At 43.8% G+C, this 17,741-nt stretch overlaps 1 protein-coding gene across 4 annotated transcripts in view; it reads right to left on the bottom strand.

Annotated features, from left to right (window-relative positions):
- TNC (tenascin C) overlaps positions 1-17,741 on the bottom strand; it is a 95,710-nt gene that overhangs the window by 23,565 nt on the left and 54,404 nt on the right. For 2 of the 4 annotated variants that reach the window (XM_024126180.3, XM_055087008.1), the window contains exon 11: positions 3,019-3,291. The exons of 1 other annotated variant lie outside the window; for it this stretch is intronic. In XM_024126180.3, coding sequence (XP_023981948.1) covers positions 3,019-3,291 — 273 coding nt within the window. Of the gene's footprint in view, positions 1-3,018; positions 3,292-4,845; positions 5,119-12,974; positions 13,248-15,560; positions 15,834-17,741 lie in introns of all 4 variants that reach the window. One more of the 4 variants, XM_055087009.1, reaches the window with a different exon arrangement.

Raw genomic sequence — 17,741 nt, 5'->3', positions numbered from 1 at the left:
AAAGGGTGTATGTTTGGGGGTGGTGGTGGGGCAGGTTAAAGAAGCGTTTCAGGGTCCTCACTACCCCCAAGGTGAGCAATAGGAACCCCCAGAAGAGAATGACAAAGTCATCTCACTGTGGCTTTGGAGTTTGAACTATTTTCTGTCTATTCTGGGGACCGTCCCTATGGTATACAGAGGCATGTTGGCATTTAACTCCCCAGAGGCAAAAGAAGCTCCTGGCAACCTCCATCCAGTTCCCAAAGTGGAGCCCAGGCTGTTGTGAAGAAGTGGCTCATACCACGGAGGGGAAGAGGAGCCACTGCAAATGCAGAGATTGACAGAGGAAGAAACAACCCATAATCTAAGGGTCTGTCAGTAGGGGAATAGTTAAATAAATAAGGTATATGGGATTATCTCTGAGATCTATTAATAAGCAAGGAACACACACCCACCCACACACTCACACACACACACACACACACACACACACACACACACACACACACACACGGAGGGGAAGAGGAGCCACTGCAAATGCAGAGATTGACAGAGGAAGAAACAACCCATAATCTAAGGGTCTGTCAGTAGGGGAATAGTTAAATAAATAAGGTATATGGGATTATCTCTGAGATCTATTAATAAGCAACACACACACACACACACACACACACACACACACACACACACACACACACACACCCCCAATGTGTGGAAGAGCGAGTATGTTAACCGCCACGCCAAAAGAAAAAGGTGGGAAAAAAAGAGAACATAGACTTATGTCTCATCTTATCTCTTTGTATAGCATATTTCTGCAGTGATTCAGAAGAAAGTGGTAATACTGACTGCTTCTAGATAGAACAACTGGTGTCAGGGACACAGCAGAATAGAGACCTCACTGTATATCCTTTTTTTTAGCTTTTGAATTTTGAACCAACTGGGCCTTTAAAAAATAAATAAAATGTAATAAATAAATAAATAAAATTGAAAAAAAAATAAAATGTACGTTAAATCACCCAAACATAATAAGCTAATATTGTTACAGTGGGCAAGGAAACTAAATACGTGACATTTATGATGTGACATGAAGCTCATGGCTGACCTTGGAGTTAAATTCTACTGGCCAGATGAGGGGACTGAGGCTCGGAGGGGAAAGGAGACCCCTCACATAGCTGGGAAGAGGTAGAGCAGGGATCTGACTCCAGGGGATCTGCCCAGAGGCTGCAGGCTTAGCCATTCAGCTACGCTGCTTCTACCCACGCTCCCTGGCGCTGGGGCACTCAGGGCTGCCAGTTCATGCTCAGGGAGTGAGAGGAGAACCTGCGGCAGCTTTTACAGGGAAAAAGAGGAACAGAGAGAAGGGTTAACAAGCAGAAAGAATGAAAACACACAAGGGAAACTTTACGAAGCTGATGAGGTAAATCGGACGTCTGCTGTGATCAAGAGTCACGTCTTCCGTCCTTGCCAAGTACCGGAGCACACGTGTGTACACGCATACACCGACGCACACACTTCTCTTCGGCTGTGACACACAAGGCCCCAGAGAAAAAAATCAAAGAAAGGGCAATCCTAGAGGGCCTTTTCTTTTCTCTTGTTCTTAGAAAAAAAAAAGCTCATGACTATTCGTTTTCATTTTTGCTTTAGAACTGCGGAGCCTCTAGAAAAAAAAGATCAGCAAAGCAGAACCAGTGATCAGAAGTAAACTCTGAAAAGCAGTGTTTATAAACGAAGGTCAGAATCAGGCTCTGCCTCTGATCTGAAGTTGTTTTATGGGAAGCCACAGGGAAGAGGAGACAAGGACCCACGTCCCTGGGATAGGGGCTGTGTTAATAAGAAACGGTATTTCTTCTGGCTGAATTGCTCCACGTCTACAAATACTGAGTATGATTTCTACAGGTAGCTTCTCGGAGCTCATTAGGTCCTGAAATTTGGCATCAAAAAATACTCATCTCTGGACAAAGGGAAGGTTTTGGCTAGTGTTATGCTCTTTGCCTTTCAGAGATGGCAAGTGTGTATATTCGTTGGTTATCTGTCACCTAGCCCACTTATATTTAATAATATTAAAATAAGTTGGCATGTGGGTTCTACCCCAAATCTGGTTGTGTGACCTTAGGCAAATCACTTCACCTTTTTGGGCCACAGATTCCTCATGCACAAACAGAAGAGTCTGGGCTACATCATTTCTCAGGTCCCTTCTACCTCTGCCTGTGGTTCTGTGAGTCTTTCCCCTGGTTCCTCTGAAGCAGTGGTCTCTAGCAAATGCTCCATTTCTGTACCTGCCTCAGTTTCCTGAAGGAATTCACCCTACCTGTTGAAGGTCATTCCTTTTCTCTTTAAAGAGCCATATTAGTCTTAGTATTACCATTATAAACAGTCATGTTATAACCATCTTCTTTTCGTTCTCCTTGAAACAACTCATATTGAAGAGGATTTTCACTTCTCCCACCAGTGCCATTTAGAGTTGCTATGAGTATCAAATAAAATGACCGAGCCTCATGAAGAGCAGCCTGCCAACCTTGCCAGCCTCCTCTTTTTTCCTTCTTGATCAGGGTGCTGACTATTTCACACATAGCGTTTTATAAGTATTAATCTTTATAGGTGGAGGTACCACTTCTTCATTATTCCCTGCATAGTTTGAACATTTGACCAAAGAACAAGGAAGTGGATCTCTGGATAAAACATGATAATAGGTAGAAGGAAGGGCCTTTGGAATTAAAAAAAAAAAAAAAGCAATGATTGTAATGACTATCTTAATGACAATAATAAAAATGTTAATAGCTCTCATTTGCTCAGCCCTTGCTGTGTGCCAGGGCCTCTGTATGGGCTTTCCATGAATTATCTCATTTAATCCTCACAACACTATTAAGTAAGTGGTGTCATACTTTTTGCGTAAAGACTTAGCCATGGTCACCTAGTCTATACTCAAGAGTCAGGATTCAAACACAAGCTTGTCTGCATCTGAAGCTCTTGTAACTTCCCAACCCTGTGAGAAGAGGAACAGAGAACTTTTCTCTAGTCTCTCCCGTTTATATACGGTACCTGTTGTGGCTATAGCACTGACTGGCTGGGATCGCCTTCCACTGCTTATTCCATAGAGTTCAATTTCGTATTCAGTGGCCTCTCTGAGACCTGTTATGTCCCTGGTACGTTCGGGGTCAAGCAGGGTTATTTCCAGTGGTTCAGACTGCTTTTTGGTATCTCTGATTTTGAGAACAAAGCTGTCGAAGACCCCCTCATCAGCTGTCCAGGACAGACGGAAACCGTCTGGGGTGGCATCTGAAACCAGAAGGTTGTCAACTTCTGGCTCGGCTTCTAGAGGGGGAAAAAATGGTGGAAGGAGGAGAGAGAATATCATTCAGCAGCCCGTGTGATCTTCTCTCCGGTGGGGGTATCAATATGGAGTGATGCCCCAGCTCTCAGAGATAGAAGTGTCCTGAGATACCGAAAATAAAATTATCCAACGCGAACATGTCTAGTAGATCTAGGAGAGGGGAAGGATGGAGTTGACACATTCAATACAAGCCAAGTGGGTGCTTGCATGTGTGAGTTTTGTCTAAAAGCAATTCTGTAAATCCACATCTGGACTCAGCAGTGGCCCCTCCCATGCATTATTAAACAAGTTCAAAGTCAGTAACTTGTTTACATTTGCTCTCTGTCCGCCAGTGGCTGAGTGCCCATGCTCTGTGAGACCTTCTTTTCTTTTTGAAAAGACACATAAACCAGCATTAATTATCTGTAGAGCTGCCCGTGATGATACTACTGATTATATTTCCCTTGATCCTGAGGAAAATGGCTTTTAAAATGTTATAAATGTTATGTTCTTTTTGGTCTTTTTCTTGGAGCTGCTTTACTAAAGAAGGCTCCTACTCTTGACTGGCCTGCTTTTTGTTAACCATTCGGTAAGCGTTCAGACGGTAGAACTAAGACTTGGAACCTCTCGTGCTACATACTTCAGACCCAAGGTATTATCTTGGATTGCCTTAACTAGACAAAACTCAATGTCAAGGTAAATTTAGAGCTGAGTTTCCCAAAGTATACTCAGAGCAAACTATTCCTGTTTGATCATCATCCATTGTAAAATAAGTTTGGGAAACATTGCCTGGGTAAGTCCCTCTTGGAGGGAAGCAGGCACATTCGAATGTTCTCTAAAGCCTTGTGGTCAAGGATCCTGTTAAACTATGTTTAACTCGGTGTTTCCAAAACTTATTTGAACATGGAACTTCTTCACTAAGTAGCACCTTTGAATATGGAGTTAGTAATCTCTAGAAAGACTTTGGGAAATACAGATTGTGGACTGTTAAAGTTGTTCATGCTACATTTCTCTAGGAATTATTAGTGTTGAGAAAGTTACAGATTTAGTCTGTGTTGAAGAATCTCGATGACATTAGTGTTTACCAGTATAAGTTCACAGTTGGTTTTCCAATGACAAGCCCACCTGGGAAGTTTGTCAAGATCACAGTTGAGGCTTTGAGGTGACGAACATAGTAAATAAGTTTTTTGAAATATACTCATTGGTATATTTCTTTTGAGAAGGCTGAAATGTAGCTGGGGACCAGCCATGATGAACACAGAGGAGGGTGACGTGGAGTAAGCACGCAAGAGCTACAGACAAGACACGGCCTAAAGGATCTGAGATGCCTAGTGGAAACATTTCGACCTTCTCGTATCTGGAGTGGGAGAAGGGGAGTGCTTGTTAGAGACATAAGACAAGAGAAAGTGTTGGGGGGGGTGACATAAAGAACAGGCCACATCTATGGATTAAGTAGGGAACATGGACAGGGGTGTTAAAACCATGGTGATCTCGTAGATGGATTACATGGAAGGGAGCCAGGAAGAGGAGAAAATGGCTCAATTGAGCCAAAATACCTGTAACAATCTCAGCCCTCAAGGGCTTGGTTTGGTGCCCTTGGGTGAAGCCAGAGACCGTGACCTCATAGCCAATGCCAGTTATGAGGCCTCTAAGCTCCAGCTTCCTCTGGGTTCCTGAAAGTGTGAATTCCTGGGGGTCCAGCAGCTTCCCAGAATCCACCACCGTTACTAGGAAGCTGTCAAAGGCATTCTCCGATGCCATCCAGGAAACTGTGAACCCGTAGGGATTAATGTCGGAAATGGTTAGGTTTTCCAGAAGGGGCAGGGCCTCTGAAAGAAGGGAGGGATGAAAATAACTCAGGTTAGCAGCACTGACTCTGCTGGGAAAGCACAAGTCTCCGTGAACACTGATAGATACCCAGTCAATCATTAAACATGTTATATACTCAGAAAGTACATATTTCGTAAGAGCTCATTGGGTGCCAGATGATGTTGTCTTGTGTAAATCTCTCCACAAGCCTATGAGATAGATGTTATTCCCATTATACAGGTAAGAAAACTGAGCTTCAAAGAAGTTGATTGACTTGGCCAAAGTCACAGAGCCTAGTATGTGAGAGAGCAAGGTTTTAGCTGGGTCTGACTCCAAAGGCCATGAATTTTTCCCGATAAAATCAAACATCTTGTGTTGGGTTTGGACTCCTTTGTCTATTTCCCACTAACTTGTAGTCTTGAAGGAAATCAGCTTTTTAATTTTATTTTTTAAAGTATACTTCCTTTTCGGTATACTTCGTATGTTTCCATTCCACTTCTAGTTCCTATTTTGAATTAAGTTGAATAGGCCAGTTAGTGACATACATCCTCACCAGCTGAGATAAAGGGACGAGGTAAGATTTTTCATGTGTCCGAATGTAACCACTTATGATTATGGCCCAGTAAGGAATACTAAGATTTGCTAATTCTTTTGTTGTTTATTTTCCTGGATAAAGTTAGGCTCTTCAGTAAGTTCTGTCACTATTTGTTCATTTGTTCACCAGACATCTGTGTCTCAGGCACTCTTATTTCATAGGTGCCAAGGGATTCCCCAAAGGAATGACCTTATATCAGCTTGGTTTCTGTCAATACTTCCCAGTTGACAAGGCTTCACAGCCATCATCCTATTAAGTCCTCACAATGACACTGTAAGTAGATATTACTACCCCCTCTTCTCCCCCATGGCAGCAAAGGAAGTAGAGGGGTCAGTGATTTATCCAAGGTCACATATCCACTAGGGGGCTGAGCTGGGATCCAACCCAGATCATCTGACTCCGGGTTCAATGTTCTTTCCACACCCTAAGCCAAAGTCTAATAATTAGTCAACCCCATGGGTGCTGGCAAGACCTGAGGCATAAGCAGCGTTAGTGGAGAAGGTCCAGTGGCTCCCCTCTAGTAAAACAAAACACAGTCATGGTGAATGTGTTTATTTTTCATCAAAGTGGGAAGGGGATGGGAATTCCATGACCAAGGCTGCTTTAGCCGCATCTAGGTTAGAGCCTGCTTTTTCACTGAAGCTAAATGGAAGCATTCAAAGAGATAAATGACCTCACACTAATGCCCAGAGTCTAATCCATGGAATGTAAAGAAAAATGTTTAAAAAGAGAGGTTTGGTGACTGAAGGAACCAGTGAATGAATGCCCTAACCCCCTAAGCAGAGATTTAAATTTTGCTGTGGCTTGGATTTCCTGTACTTATTTTGAACCACTTGGTGTTTGTCTTGAAGCTTTTTTTTTTTTTTTTAACCAAATAAGGATCTCCCCCAAATCATAACTCTATCAAAGACAAAGATGAAATCACATATACTGTGCAAACAGGCCTCTTTGTCTGCAAGGCAAGGGTTTCAAATTCTGTTGCAGAGCTTTGTTTAGATAAGTGGCGCCTTTCTCTGATAACTGGCCTCCTTGCACTTCCATGCCGTCAAAGCAGAGAATTCTGATGAAAAGGAGGGCGTTCAGGCTAATTAGTCCATCAAGGGCTTGTTATTTATCGTCCCTTATGTTCAGTTTTATTTTTCTTTTCTTTTTTTAAAACATGCTTCTTTTAAAATGCGGAGTCTTTTCGCATCAAGGATTAGCTGAGACAATGCTGTAACTGGATCTAGGATTCCCAAGACCAGCCTCCCTTTCTTCTCTCTGTTCTGTGGGAGGTCCTGCAAGAGGCTACAAATAAGGACCTGATGGGATCTGTGGGGGCCATGCTTCCCCTCCTGGGCAGTGAGGTCCTTAGTCAGGGCTACTCCTTGCCTCACCCCACTAAGGAATTACTTGTTCTGCATCTGAAGACTGAACAATTGAATTCACATTAGCTAACTGGACAGAAAGCATAACTACTCTCTGATCTTACATGAAAACATGTAGCGTTCTCTTAAAAATAATAGGAAAGTCATGATTGCAGAGGTCTATTGTTTCTATCTAGGCTGTTGCTTTTTTTTTTTCTTTCTTTCTTTTCTTTTCTTTTTCTTTTTTTTTTTTTTTATTGCTTATTTTTAAGAACACTACTTTCCTCATATTGTTGGGAGATAGAGGAAAGGACGCAGCAACTGTAAAATGCCTCCGGGATTCCGGGCAGTTAAATTGCACCACATCCATGTAATCCCTGAGAAGAGGCTGCCAGAGGTGCCTGTGAATATTTTCTCTTCATACATAAAGGAGTGGGGTTCAGAGAGGTTAAGAACTGGCCAAGGTTATGTAGCTAAAAAGATGTGGGAGAGGATTAGAAACCACATAGCCTGATCTCAAGATCCCCGCTCTTCTAGGAAACCATGCCGCCTCTAGTTAAATATGTAATTGAACTTACTAATATATTTTACTTATGTAGATAAATAGCAATTTATAGCAATTCAGACCTCAAGAGAGGCCTGGTTTAAAGTGAAAATCAGCCAGCAAAGTTGTTCTCCTAAAAATTATCATTAGTGGGAGGCAAGAGACTTCTAAATATTTTCTGAGGCTTTTCAGGCTAGAGATTTGGTAAATTGACACCATTTGCAGGCTTTGCCATTGATTTAGGATAATTTCAGGAAAGGAAATAGAAAACCATTTGTTTTCGTTATTCAAAGAGGAGTAAGAAGTCACGTTTAATGAATGGTTAAGGTTTAATTAAAATTGAGATTTATTTGCTCTCTTAGATTGAACCTTCATTAATCTGTTGTAGATGTCAATCTTAAGAAGTAACTTCTTTAGAAGAAAAAGATAAATTATTTTTTTTCTGGGGCAGGTAGTTCGTGGGCTGCTTTACCTAGCCTGACTTAGGGACAAAATCCTGCCTTGGGCCATTTCTAACTTAGAACTCACTCTTCAGCCAGAATCTCCAAACCGTGAATCAGACAGCCTATAAAACTGGGCACAGAATTCCTTGGCAGTTTTATACAACTGTTGAGTCTACTGGCTCCACTTCCTAAGAGTGGCTGTGAAAGGTCTCTCTTTGCAAGAGTATTTGCTTTCTTCTCATGTAGAGGTTTACATATGGAATGAAGACTATATTTGGGGTTGAATTTGCCTTTAGAACGCCTATCCTCTTTCTTTCTTTCCCCCATTTTAGAATTCTGAACAGACAAGCGAGAACCTTTGAATGAGTACCTGTCACGACAAAGGCAGTGAGGGGTCTGGTGGGGTCCCCAGCCCAGGCGGTCCCTGCCACACTAACGGCATAGCCAGTGTTCTCCACCAGGCCTGTGGTGTGAGCATGCTGTGCGTCTCCTGAGACTGTGAACTGCTGGGGCTCCTGCAGCGAGGGAGAGATCCTAACACTGATAACAATCTTCGCAAAAGGCCCGGCTTGAGTGGTCCATGACACATGGAAGCTGTCAGGGGTAACATTGCTAAGGATTAGCGTGCGCAACAGTGGCTCTGGCTCTGAGGGAAGGGAACATGGGCAGAGAGAAAGAGAGACACATTATGGGAGGAAGGCAGAGGATGGCTACAGAATGTAGCCATAGAATATGAAAGTATCAGTCCCTCCAAATATTTGCAGAAAGCGAGTGTACTAGGCTGTGTCCACACCTGCGCTGGTTATAATGTTAGAAAATATATTGCTTTCTCTGCAGGTGTGGACTTGCGTTTTTTTTTTAAGTAGATACGTGACCACTTGCTGGTCATGTGTGAAGGAAAGTGAAGAAGCCATTACAGCAGTAGATGAATTATTGTAAAGATGTATTAAGAGTACATTTTCTAAGGTTTGTGATGGGACACTAGCTCTGTAAGATGTTCCAAGGAAAGATAGCTTCACATTATATTGAATATTACATGTCACCCTAGAGATTCACGAAGCGTACTAGCATTTTAAAGGCCTCAGAATGCTGGTTTTGTAAAGAAACCTACTTAATTTTGTTTAGCCCAGCACTTCATAAACTTATCAGTGGATACCTTTTCTGAGGAATAGTCCCTGAACATCTCAAGTTGCTGGTGTGCCACTGAGCATGCCTTAGAAAATGCTACTTCGGAGTTTCCCGATTTAGTCTTCTATGATCTATTTGGATTGTAGAAATTAAAGGTGAATATCCACAGAAGAGAACTTCTTTGTAGTAGTCAAAAACCCAAATGTATGCACCATAGGAAAATCTAAACACTATAAAGGTGAAAACGTCCTCTATTTAAAAACTCCTGGTATATGTAAAAGATAAAGGAAAACTTGAAGTTAGACTTTGCATTTTCTGATTATGAAATTCACTTATCGGATAATTTGTAAAGATGGATGGTTCCACTGAGGTTAAGTTTCTCTTGTCCCTTAAAATCTAGATAATCAGTGATGAAAACAACTCATTTTTAATGTAGGGGGCCTATACTGCTAGTTTCAATGGGGATGTATGTGGTCTGGTCACCTAAATGCACATTTATCAAATAATACTAACATTAAAATGACTTCAACCCAGACTGTATTTTAGAGAGAGGCAACAGTCCTGAAGGATTGAGATACGAGGATCAGGGTTTAGGGTTGGGAAGAAGCAGACTCTTTCTTCCAAGGACTCGGGTGTTGTTTTGCTGCAGCTCCAGTATTTGGAGGAAAGAAGGAGCTCATCTGGAGACACTTTAACTGGACAACTGCACAGCACAACTCAATGCCATAAAGTCTCTAAGGACAAATGAATCTGGCTCAGAAGCAGAGGAGAGCCGTAAGTAATGGCATGGGATTTCCTCCTTAGCAATTAGTTTGAGAAGCTAATGATGCTGTAATTTTCAGGTACAGCATTGGCAAATTACCTCAACCACAGAAATCGTGAAATCCTTCAAATGGGACTCTGTCTGCTTTTTCCTTATATTTTGCTGTGGAAGGAATCTCCCGAATTAAGGACGCATGTTAGGACTCTTTTCATGCTACCAGACAGAGACTGGCATTGCCAAAACCCAATAAGACCTGGGTTTTCAAGGTCAGCGTAACCTCGAGCTGTCTCCCAAAGGACGCAACCAAGCTGAAAAGCGAGATGCAAGACGAAAACTCAGAGCGTGGTAGTTAGGGTCCAGTCAGTGCTGCATGCAAGCTAGGGATGTTTTTCTTTTACCACTTCTAACCCTTTGAAACAATTTCTTGACATGTTGTCTGCTTCCAGGAAAGACAGACATTTTCAAAAACTTAATACTCTGAATGCTCACCACATGCACCAAGATTTGAACAAGACGATAGATGAAAGGAAGGCTCTGACACTTTGTGACAGATGTCAGTGGATGACAAAACATGCTTGATAGAGTAAATGTCAAAAAAGAGCAGTCTGTAGGGAATGCAGACAAATAAAAGTCTCAAGAACAAGATGAGACCACTGGGTCCTCTCGTGTGGGACTTGGGGTGTGCCTTGGGGTCTTTTTCTCTGCTTGCTAGTGACACTACTTTTAAAATCTTGGTGGAGAGGAAGAGAATGTAGATCGTTCTGACCGAGGAAAACAACAATGGCATGCACACACCCCTTTGAATAAGACACGGGCAAACTTTGATTAGAAAGACCACAGGCAGACAATAATGGGAACTGGAAAAGATTATTCAAGATCAGATGAAAGGCTGGTTTGGAAATTCAACCAAAGCACATCAGGTTAACTCTATACAAACAAACAGAGCAACTCCAGATGTGAGTGGGTATTTAGAAAAAAGAGGTTGACACAGAAGTTCCTTAATTTGGGGTGAGAATTTTTCTTTTTAAAGTTTTAAAGCTCTGATTTAGATGTCTCTCTCAAATTTGAGAAGGATCTGGAGGAACCAGGAGGGTGAAAAATGGGTAGAGGTTGATTCTTTTGGAACGCTCCTCGGGGGACGTTTAAGGAAGAGTGAAGAGCCCATCGTGGGAAATACCTGTGGTTGCTTGGACCATCAGGTCTGAGCACACTGCCTGCCAATCAGCCCGTGAAGGTGGACAGTGTAACCAGAAGAAGCTTTGAGGTTGGTGATGACAAAGCTGCGAGATGCCTCAGGCACAGAACATACCACCATTTCCTGGAGGTGGTCAGAATTCCTAACTTCTATAAGAAAGCTATCAAAGGCAGACTCCTGAGCTTTCCATGAGATGGACACACTGCCGGAGGTCACATTTGAGACAGTGAGGCAGCTAAGGAGAGGTTCAGCTACTAAAGCAAGAAGAAAAAAATACGAAAGTGTGTCCATTCAAAACACTATTAGAGGGACTTCCCTGGTGGCGCAGTGATTAAGAATCCGCCTGCCAATGCAGGGGACAAGGGTTCAAGCTCTGGTCCGGGAAGATCCCACATGCCACGGAGCAACTAAGCCCGTGCGCCACAACTACTGAGCCTATGCTCTAGGGCCCGTGAGCCACAACTACCAAGCCTGCGTGCCACAACTACTGAAGCCCGCACGGTTAGCGCCCGTGCTCCACAACAAGAGAAGCCACCGCAATGAGAAGCCCGTGCACTGCATCAAAGAGTATCCCCCGCTCGCTGCAAGTAGAGAAAGCCCGCGTGCAGCAATGAAGACCCAACGCAGCCAAAAAAAACGAAAAACAAAAAACCAAAAAAACCACTATTAGAGGGTCAAAATCAAAACATGTAAGACTAAATCCATAAAGTTTTAGCCTTTACCCTCTGGTAAAGACACTTGCCCTTTTTTGAAAACCAACTTGAGCCATGAGGAAGAAATATATGTGTTTGACTAATTTCCCTAGGTTTTGGTATACTTTCATCTGGCTGGGAGGAGAACTAGGTATTTCTGGCTCACTGCTTTTCCTGTGGTCCACGCTGATAACACTTTGTAGACTCATGTGGAATAAGGACAGACTCTCCCTCAGCTGTGAGTGACTTAAATGACAGATGCTTTTGATACTACAATGTTAACCCTTTACTTGAATTCCCCTAGAATATGGGACCCCTTTTTGTGATCAAGAAGAAAAGACTCTCCTGTGCTTACTCCACAAATAACTTTAAATTTCAGAAGGCATTGCCCAAAATGTGCTAAGAATGCTATTTTGAATGGACAAGGTTCTCCTTTCTGAATTCACATAGAATTCTCTTTTGCTGCATTCCAGAGAGCATTTCCCATAGCGTGTATGTCACAGATACCGCGGATTTGGTGAAAGCAGTTCACTCTTTTGTTGACCAAGTTCCTTATTTAAACTCTACTCTACTCTACTTTTATTTTTGCCATCTACCATTCAGTGTTCTGGAAGCAAGCCAGCATGTTCTGGTCTTTTCTCCGAGAGGTGGCATTGGAATTGGAGTGGTCTGAATGGCGTGACTTCCTCGTGCACTCATGTGATGAATAATCTTTGCTCTTTCTCATCACTTGCCCAATTCAGTTTCATTAAATCATTGGAATATTTGGGTATTAGGAAGTGAAAGGCACTAGGAAGACAAAGACAGTTGGATAACACACAATATAATTTTTAAGACCTCTCTGACCAATATAGACGTCTTTCCAAGTCAAGGACAGCTCTCATCGTGGCTTTTTGGCTACTGATGAGGAGAATTCTATTCTCCAGATTCAACTTGGCATTCTGGACCAAACTACATTTTATGCTGCAAATGTCCTGGTCAGGGATAAATTAGGAAAGTCACCATTTGGGCTGCTGCTGGAAGAGAGTTATGTTAAATAGCGCTCCAGCCTAATGTCACGGAACAGTTAGTGCCCTGTGGCCTGTGCTTCAGTGGGCAGGAAGGAGTGGCTCTGCCCTGCAAAAAAGATTCTGGAGAGAGGGTGTCAGGAGCGGGCGAACGTGCATGTACCTGTGGTGGCCGTGGCACTGATGGTTTTGATCCGGATGCTGGGACCGAGTCCAGAGAGGTAGATAATAAAATCATTATTAGGGCGGAGCCCTGAGATGTGAGCAGTTCGTTCAGCACCAGAGACGTTATATTCCATCGTTTCCAGGAACCTATTGGAATCAATAATTTCAATGGTAAAGGTCTTGAAGGCCCCATCGGTAGCTGTCCAGGAGAGATTGAAGCTCTCAGGAGTGACGTCGGAAACATTTAAGTTTCCGATTTCAGGTTCTCCGGCTGAAAAAGGAGGGGTAGGAGAGAAGAAACAAATAAATCTGAGTTAATCATTGCGTTTGGGTTTTAAGACTGCAGTTGTTAACAGAACCATAGCCAGCTAGAAAGATCCGACAGTTTAGGCTTAGGGTGACCTGAAGAGATGTTACCAATCAGTGCCAGTGGGAGAGAGAAAGGGGATTTATTAAAAGAAAATACAAAAGGAAGGTATGGCAGTTAGATTTCCCCGCTCTGGAGCTGCCACACAAGATCAGGGCCTGGCCGAGATCTGGCGTGTGTGAGGAGACATGCCCAGTGACGGCAGCAGGACCTGTTCTGTCGAAGCCCAGATGCTTCTGGGAGCCACACCTCAGGGATGCTGGCCATCGGTCAAAAGATACGAGCGCTGGCGGCTTCTAGTCTCTTAAATTGCACTCAGGAGACCACGAGTACTTGGCTCCAGCCAGCAGACATCCTTTGCTTTGAGGGAGCTCCCATCTGTTCAGATGACGACTAAATAATTCTGACGCCATTACCCTCCCAAGGTGGTACCCTGAGGCTTCTGATTTTGTGACTTAAAGGGAATTGGCAGTTGGTCAGTGTAATTCTTGGTATTTTCATCATACTTCTGACAAGGGCCAGCTGTTCTCATATTCTGTTAAAATAGCTTCTCTTTTCTTAACTGCTTCTACGTGGGCCAAGAAAGCTAGCATTGCATTGCCAACCAAGAGAGCTGAGCCAGGACAAGGCCATCAGGCAACCCTGTTTGGCCAAGAAGTAGCATTTTGTCTCAGAGATGATCCTACCAGTGGTTTTCCGAGCGACAGGAATAAAACATGCAGAGGGCAGACAGAAGCAAGATTTGAAAAGCTAGTATTGTCTCTCTAGCAAGGCAGGAGAAAGACTTCCCGTCCCAAGAGATCTGGTGAAACGCAGGTCAGATGGAATTATGGCCCTTCTTCCCCACAGACCAACTTGTCAGGAGCAAGAATGTTGCTATCATTATAAAGAAAAAAAAAACAAACATATAAAAATACTAAGAACACCCAAACCGCAAGATCTGCAGGAAAGATCAAAAGTGGCGGGTGATTTCTTTGCCTTCTGAGAAGGGATTGTTTATGGATGTTAGATAAAAGAGCCCTGAGTCCATCCAGGGCAGCCTCAGCTGCAATTTTTAGGCATTTCAGGGTCACCATTCATGCAGCAGTTGTCTGTGCTGTGTGTTTATCTCAGCGAGAGTTACTGAAATGATTGAGGCTAAAATGCAGAGCTACGTTTTTGCTAGAATCCACTAGGACACACAGGTTTGCAGAAAAGTTTAGTTGAAATAATTATAGGAAAATGGGGCAGGCATATGCAAAACCAAACCTGACAGCCTCTGTTCAATTTCACACCAATGGAGGCACATGGGAAGATGAAACATGGAAACCAGTGCTGGGGAGGGCTGGGCTCTTGAGCAGGCTGCAGGGAAACACTGAATGCCCTGCCACTGGAGCAGAGGGATGAGTAAACTATAATGCACCCTCCTGGGTCCGGGCTGAGAGTGTGCCATGCAAAGGCCAACAGTCCAGGGAGCAACTCTCGATTAAAAGAACAAAAAGGGCATCAGATCTTTGACATTCATAGCCCGGGACATTCTTTGTTTCAAATGCTGCTGTTTGTACTTCTGCTAATGAATGGCTTGTTCTTTGGTACTGTCTCCAGTCATAATTGTGTGCTTTTTTGTTTTTTTTCTTTTTTGGTCTAGCTATTTGCTAATTTGATGTTCTAACGGTGACTGAGTATCTGAGAGAATTGCCCGGAAGAGGAGGGTAATTCAGTTCTCTTATTATACTCAGTGCATTTTAAAGAAACATTTACATTAAAACATTTCTTTTAAATGCAAGAACCACGTGCCCATACCCTTGAAGGATCTGGGATAGTAAAGCACCATTTGCAACTAGCAAAAAGACCCTCTAAGGTAAATAATCTGTGCTCCACCAGAACTCACACATCAGAAGGGTCGGCTTTTAGTTATAGCCAAGCACCGGAGAAAAGAGTTAAGACCATCAGGCTGTCTCGTGAAATGGAAAGCCATCCTTTAGAAGAGATGCAGTTATAGGATTGGATAGGTAAGGTCTGGGAGAGGCTAGAGGCTAGAGGTCAGAAAAGGTAGCATCTGCACGTTCATTCCTGAGATGTCAAAGGCATCTGGACCAAGGCACGCCCATAGGGAGGTGTGTGAGCCTGCAAGTTCGGTAGCCAATGGGCACATGGAAAGGATTTAGATATGGACAGAAGCTGGCTCCCCACACGCCTCTTGGAGAGAAAGCATCATGGACAGGGAGAGGAAGGTACCTGTGGAGGCCTCAGCAGACAGCACTGGTGTTCTATAGCCCCGGATCACCCCGTAGATGGTGACTCTATAAGGGGTGGCGGCCTTGAGGCCCTGGATGTCCACAGCCCGCAGGCTGCCGGGCACCGTGAGGTTCTGAGCTGCCTCCACCCTGTTGGCCTCCTGCACCTGAATGACAAAGTGCTCATAGGCCTGGTCATCTGTGGTCCAGTTGAGTTTGAGGCCATCCCAGCCGGCCTCGGTCACGGCTAAGTGTCCCAGCTGGGGGAGCTCCGCTGAAGAAGGACAGAGAGGAATTTGTCAGTGCTGCAAACGGAAAGCGAAGAAACCAAATGTCCCACAGCCCAGCTCTAGGGAAGAAAGAAAGGGGCGAGAGATTTTCTTGTGTTTGTGGGTGTGGTCATTCTCGGTCTCGGGGAGTTTCCTGTTTGAACTGCGGTAATCTGGCCACAGCTTTCTTCAGGAGTTGAAGATGGTCAGAAAGGGAACATCTACATTGTTCATCCTTGAGATGGCAATGCCGTCGCGACCGCTCACAACCCACTGCTGGGAGGTCTCTGGGGATCACGCATGACTAGCACCCTAAAGGCCCACGGAAAATGTGGGATTGTGGGTCGGGGTAAGAGAAGTAGGAGTTGGTTAAAAGTACAGGCTTTGGAGGCAGATGGGCCTTGGTTAGAATTCCAACGCCCATGTTTGCTAGCTGCGTAATCTTGGGCGTGTCACCCAGGTCATCTCTGAGCCCCTCATCTTCAGTTGGAGCTGACAGTACCATTTCATTGGAGTCTGTGATGATTGGATGATAATATTTATAAACCTCTGAGTTTATACCTGACACATACCTGACATCACACCTGATACATAGTGAGGACCTGGTAAGTGGCAGCCTAACAGATACACAGCTGTTCCTTGGTACCCTTGGGGGATGGGTTCCAGGACCCCCACAGATAACAAGCTGAGGATGCATATAAAATGGTGTAGTATTTGCATGTAACCTAAGCACATCCTCCTGTATACTTTAAAAAATCATCTCTAGATTACTTATAATACCTAATGCAATGTAAATGCTATGTGTGTAGTTACCAGCACATGGCAAATTCAAGTTTTGCCTTTTGGAGCTTCCTGGAATTTTTTTCCCTAATATTTTCTATCCTCAGTTGGTTGGCTCCGAGAGCACAGAGCTGTGTATCACTGTTTCGATGTTTCTCCTTGGAACTTCTTGGTCACGTGGGAGAGAATTCCCTGCTTCGTCTCATTACTGGACTTTGGAGAGATCATCTCATTGCTGGCCACAGGCTGTCTGAGTGGGTGTATAAAGCATGTGCCGAATCAGGTTTGTACAGGTCTGACGTTTTATCTCCGGACTTTTCTCATCTTGCAGAGATCAAAGTTTCCGTACTGTACTGGATTCTTGGCTTCGCATTTTCCCTCCCCCCTTCTCCTGATAGCACTTTGTGTCTGAGTGAAGAATGCCTGCATCACAAACAAGGCCGTTTGTGCCTACTCTTCATTAAAAGTGATTACGTTTTGCTCAGCGAATGGTGCAGAGCAGGGCCCACTGTTCATTTTTCTACAAGGTAGGAAGGAAATTTAATGTAGTCATTGCTGATTTAGAAAGTTTGGGTTCCGCATATGGAAACGCTCACTACTTAGTGGAATGCTGCTCAGGGTTAAGTGCAATCTCCCGGCCTCTCTCTTTAAGGCTGAAGTGGCCATGGATTTGAAGTCAGAAAAGAAAATATCTGCAAGATTTCCCCCAGAAAGAGTATGAGATATTCCAGGATTCAGTGCACAAGGAGAGTCTGGGCAAACTTGACCTTTTAGAGGGGCTGTATTCAAACTGTAGAACTGGTCCTTTTATGGGAGAACTGGGTTGGGGACATGGGTGTGGGCAGCCCTCTCCTTTCCAGCTCACCAAGAATAGCTGTTCATTTATCTGTCACATAGTGGGGCTCCTTGCAAGATTTCACGTGCAAAAGGAATTTGCTGCTAAAAACAAAAAGTTTACAAACTGCAGATGCGGATCATTAGCGCCCTGCTCCCAGATCCCACGCGTCTCAAAGGCCCCTTTTGCTCTTGTTTGGTTTGACAATATTCTGGGAAACACAGGCCATTGATAATCTGGCCAGTTTAGGTGTATTGCAACATTACTTTTCTTCTTTGGGGAATTGTGTGTAGTCTCT

Source organism: Physeter macrocephalus, chromosome 9 (genome assembly GCF_002837175.3).
Source record: "Physeter macrocephalus isolate SW-GA chromosome 9, ASM283717v5, whole genome shotgun sequence".
Classification (NCBI taxonomy): Eukaryota; Metazoa; Chordata; class Mammalia; order Artiodactyla; family Physeteridae; genus Physeter; species Physeter macrocephalus.
Note: the sequence above shows the minus strand (reverse complement) of the source record. Positions and strands in the feature narration are given on the sequence as shown.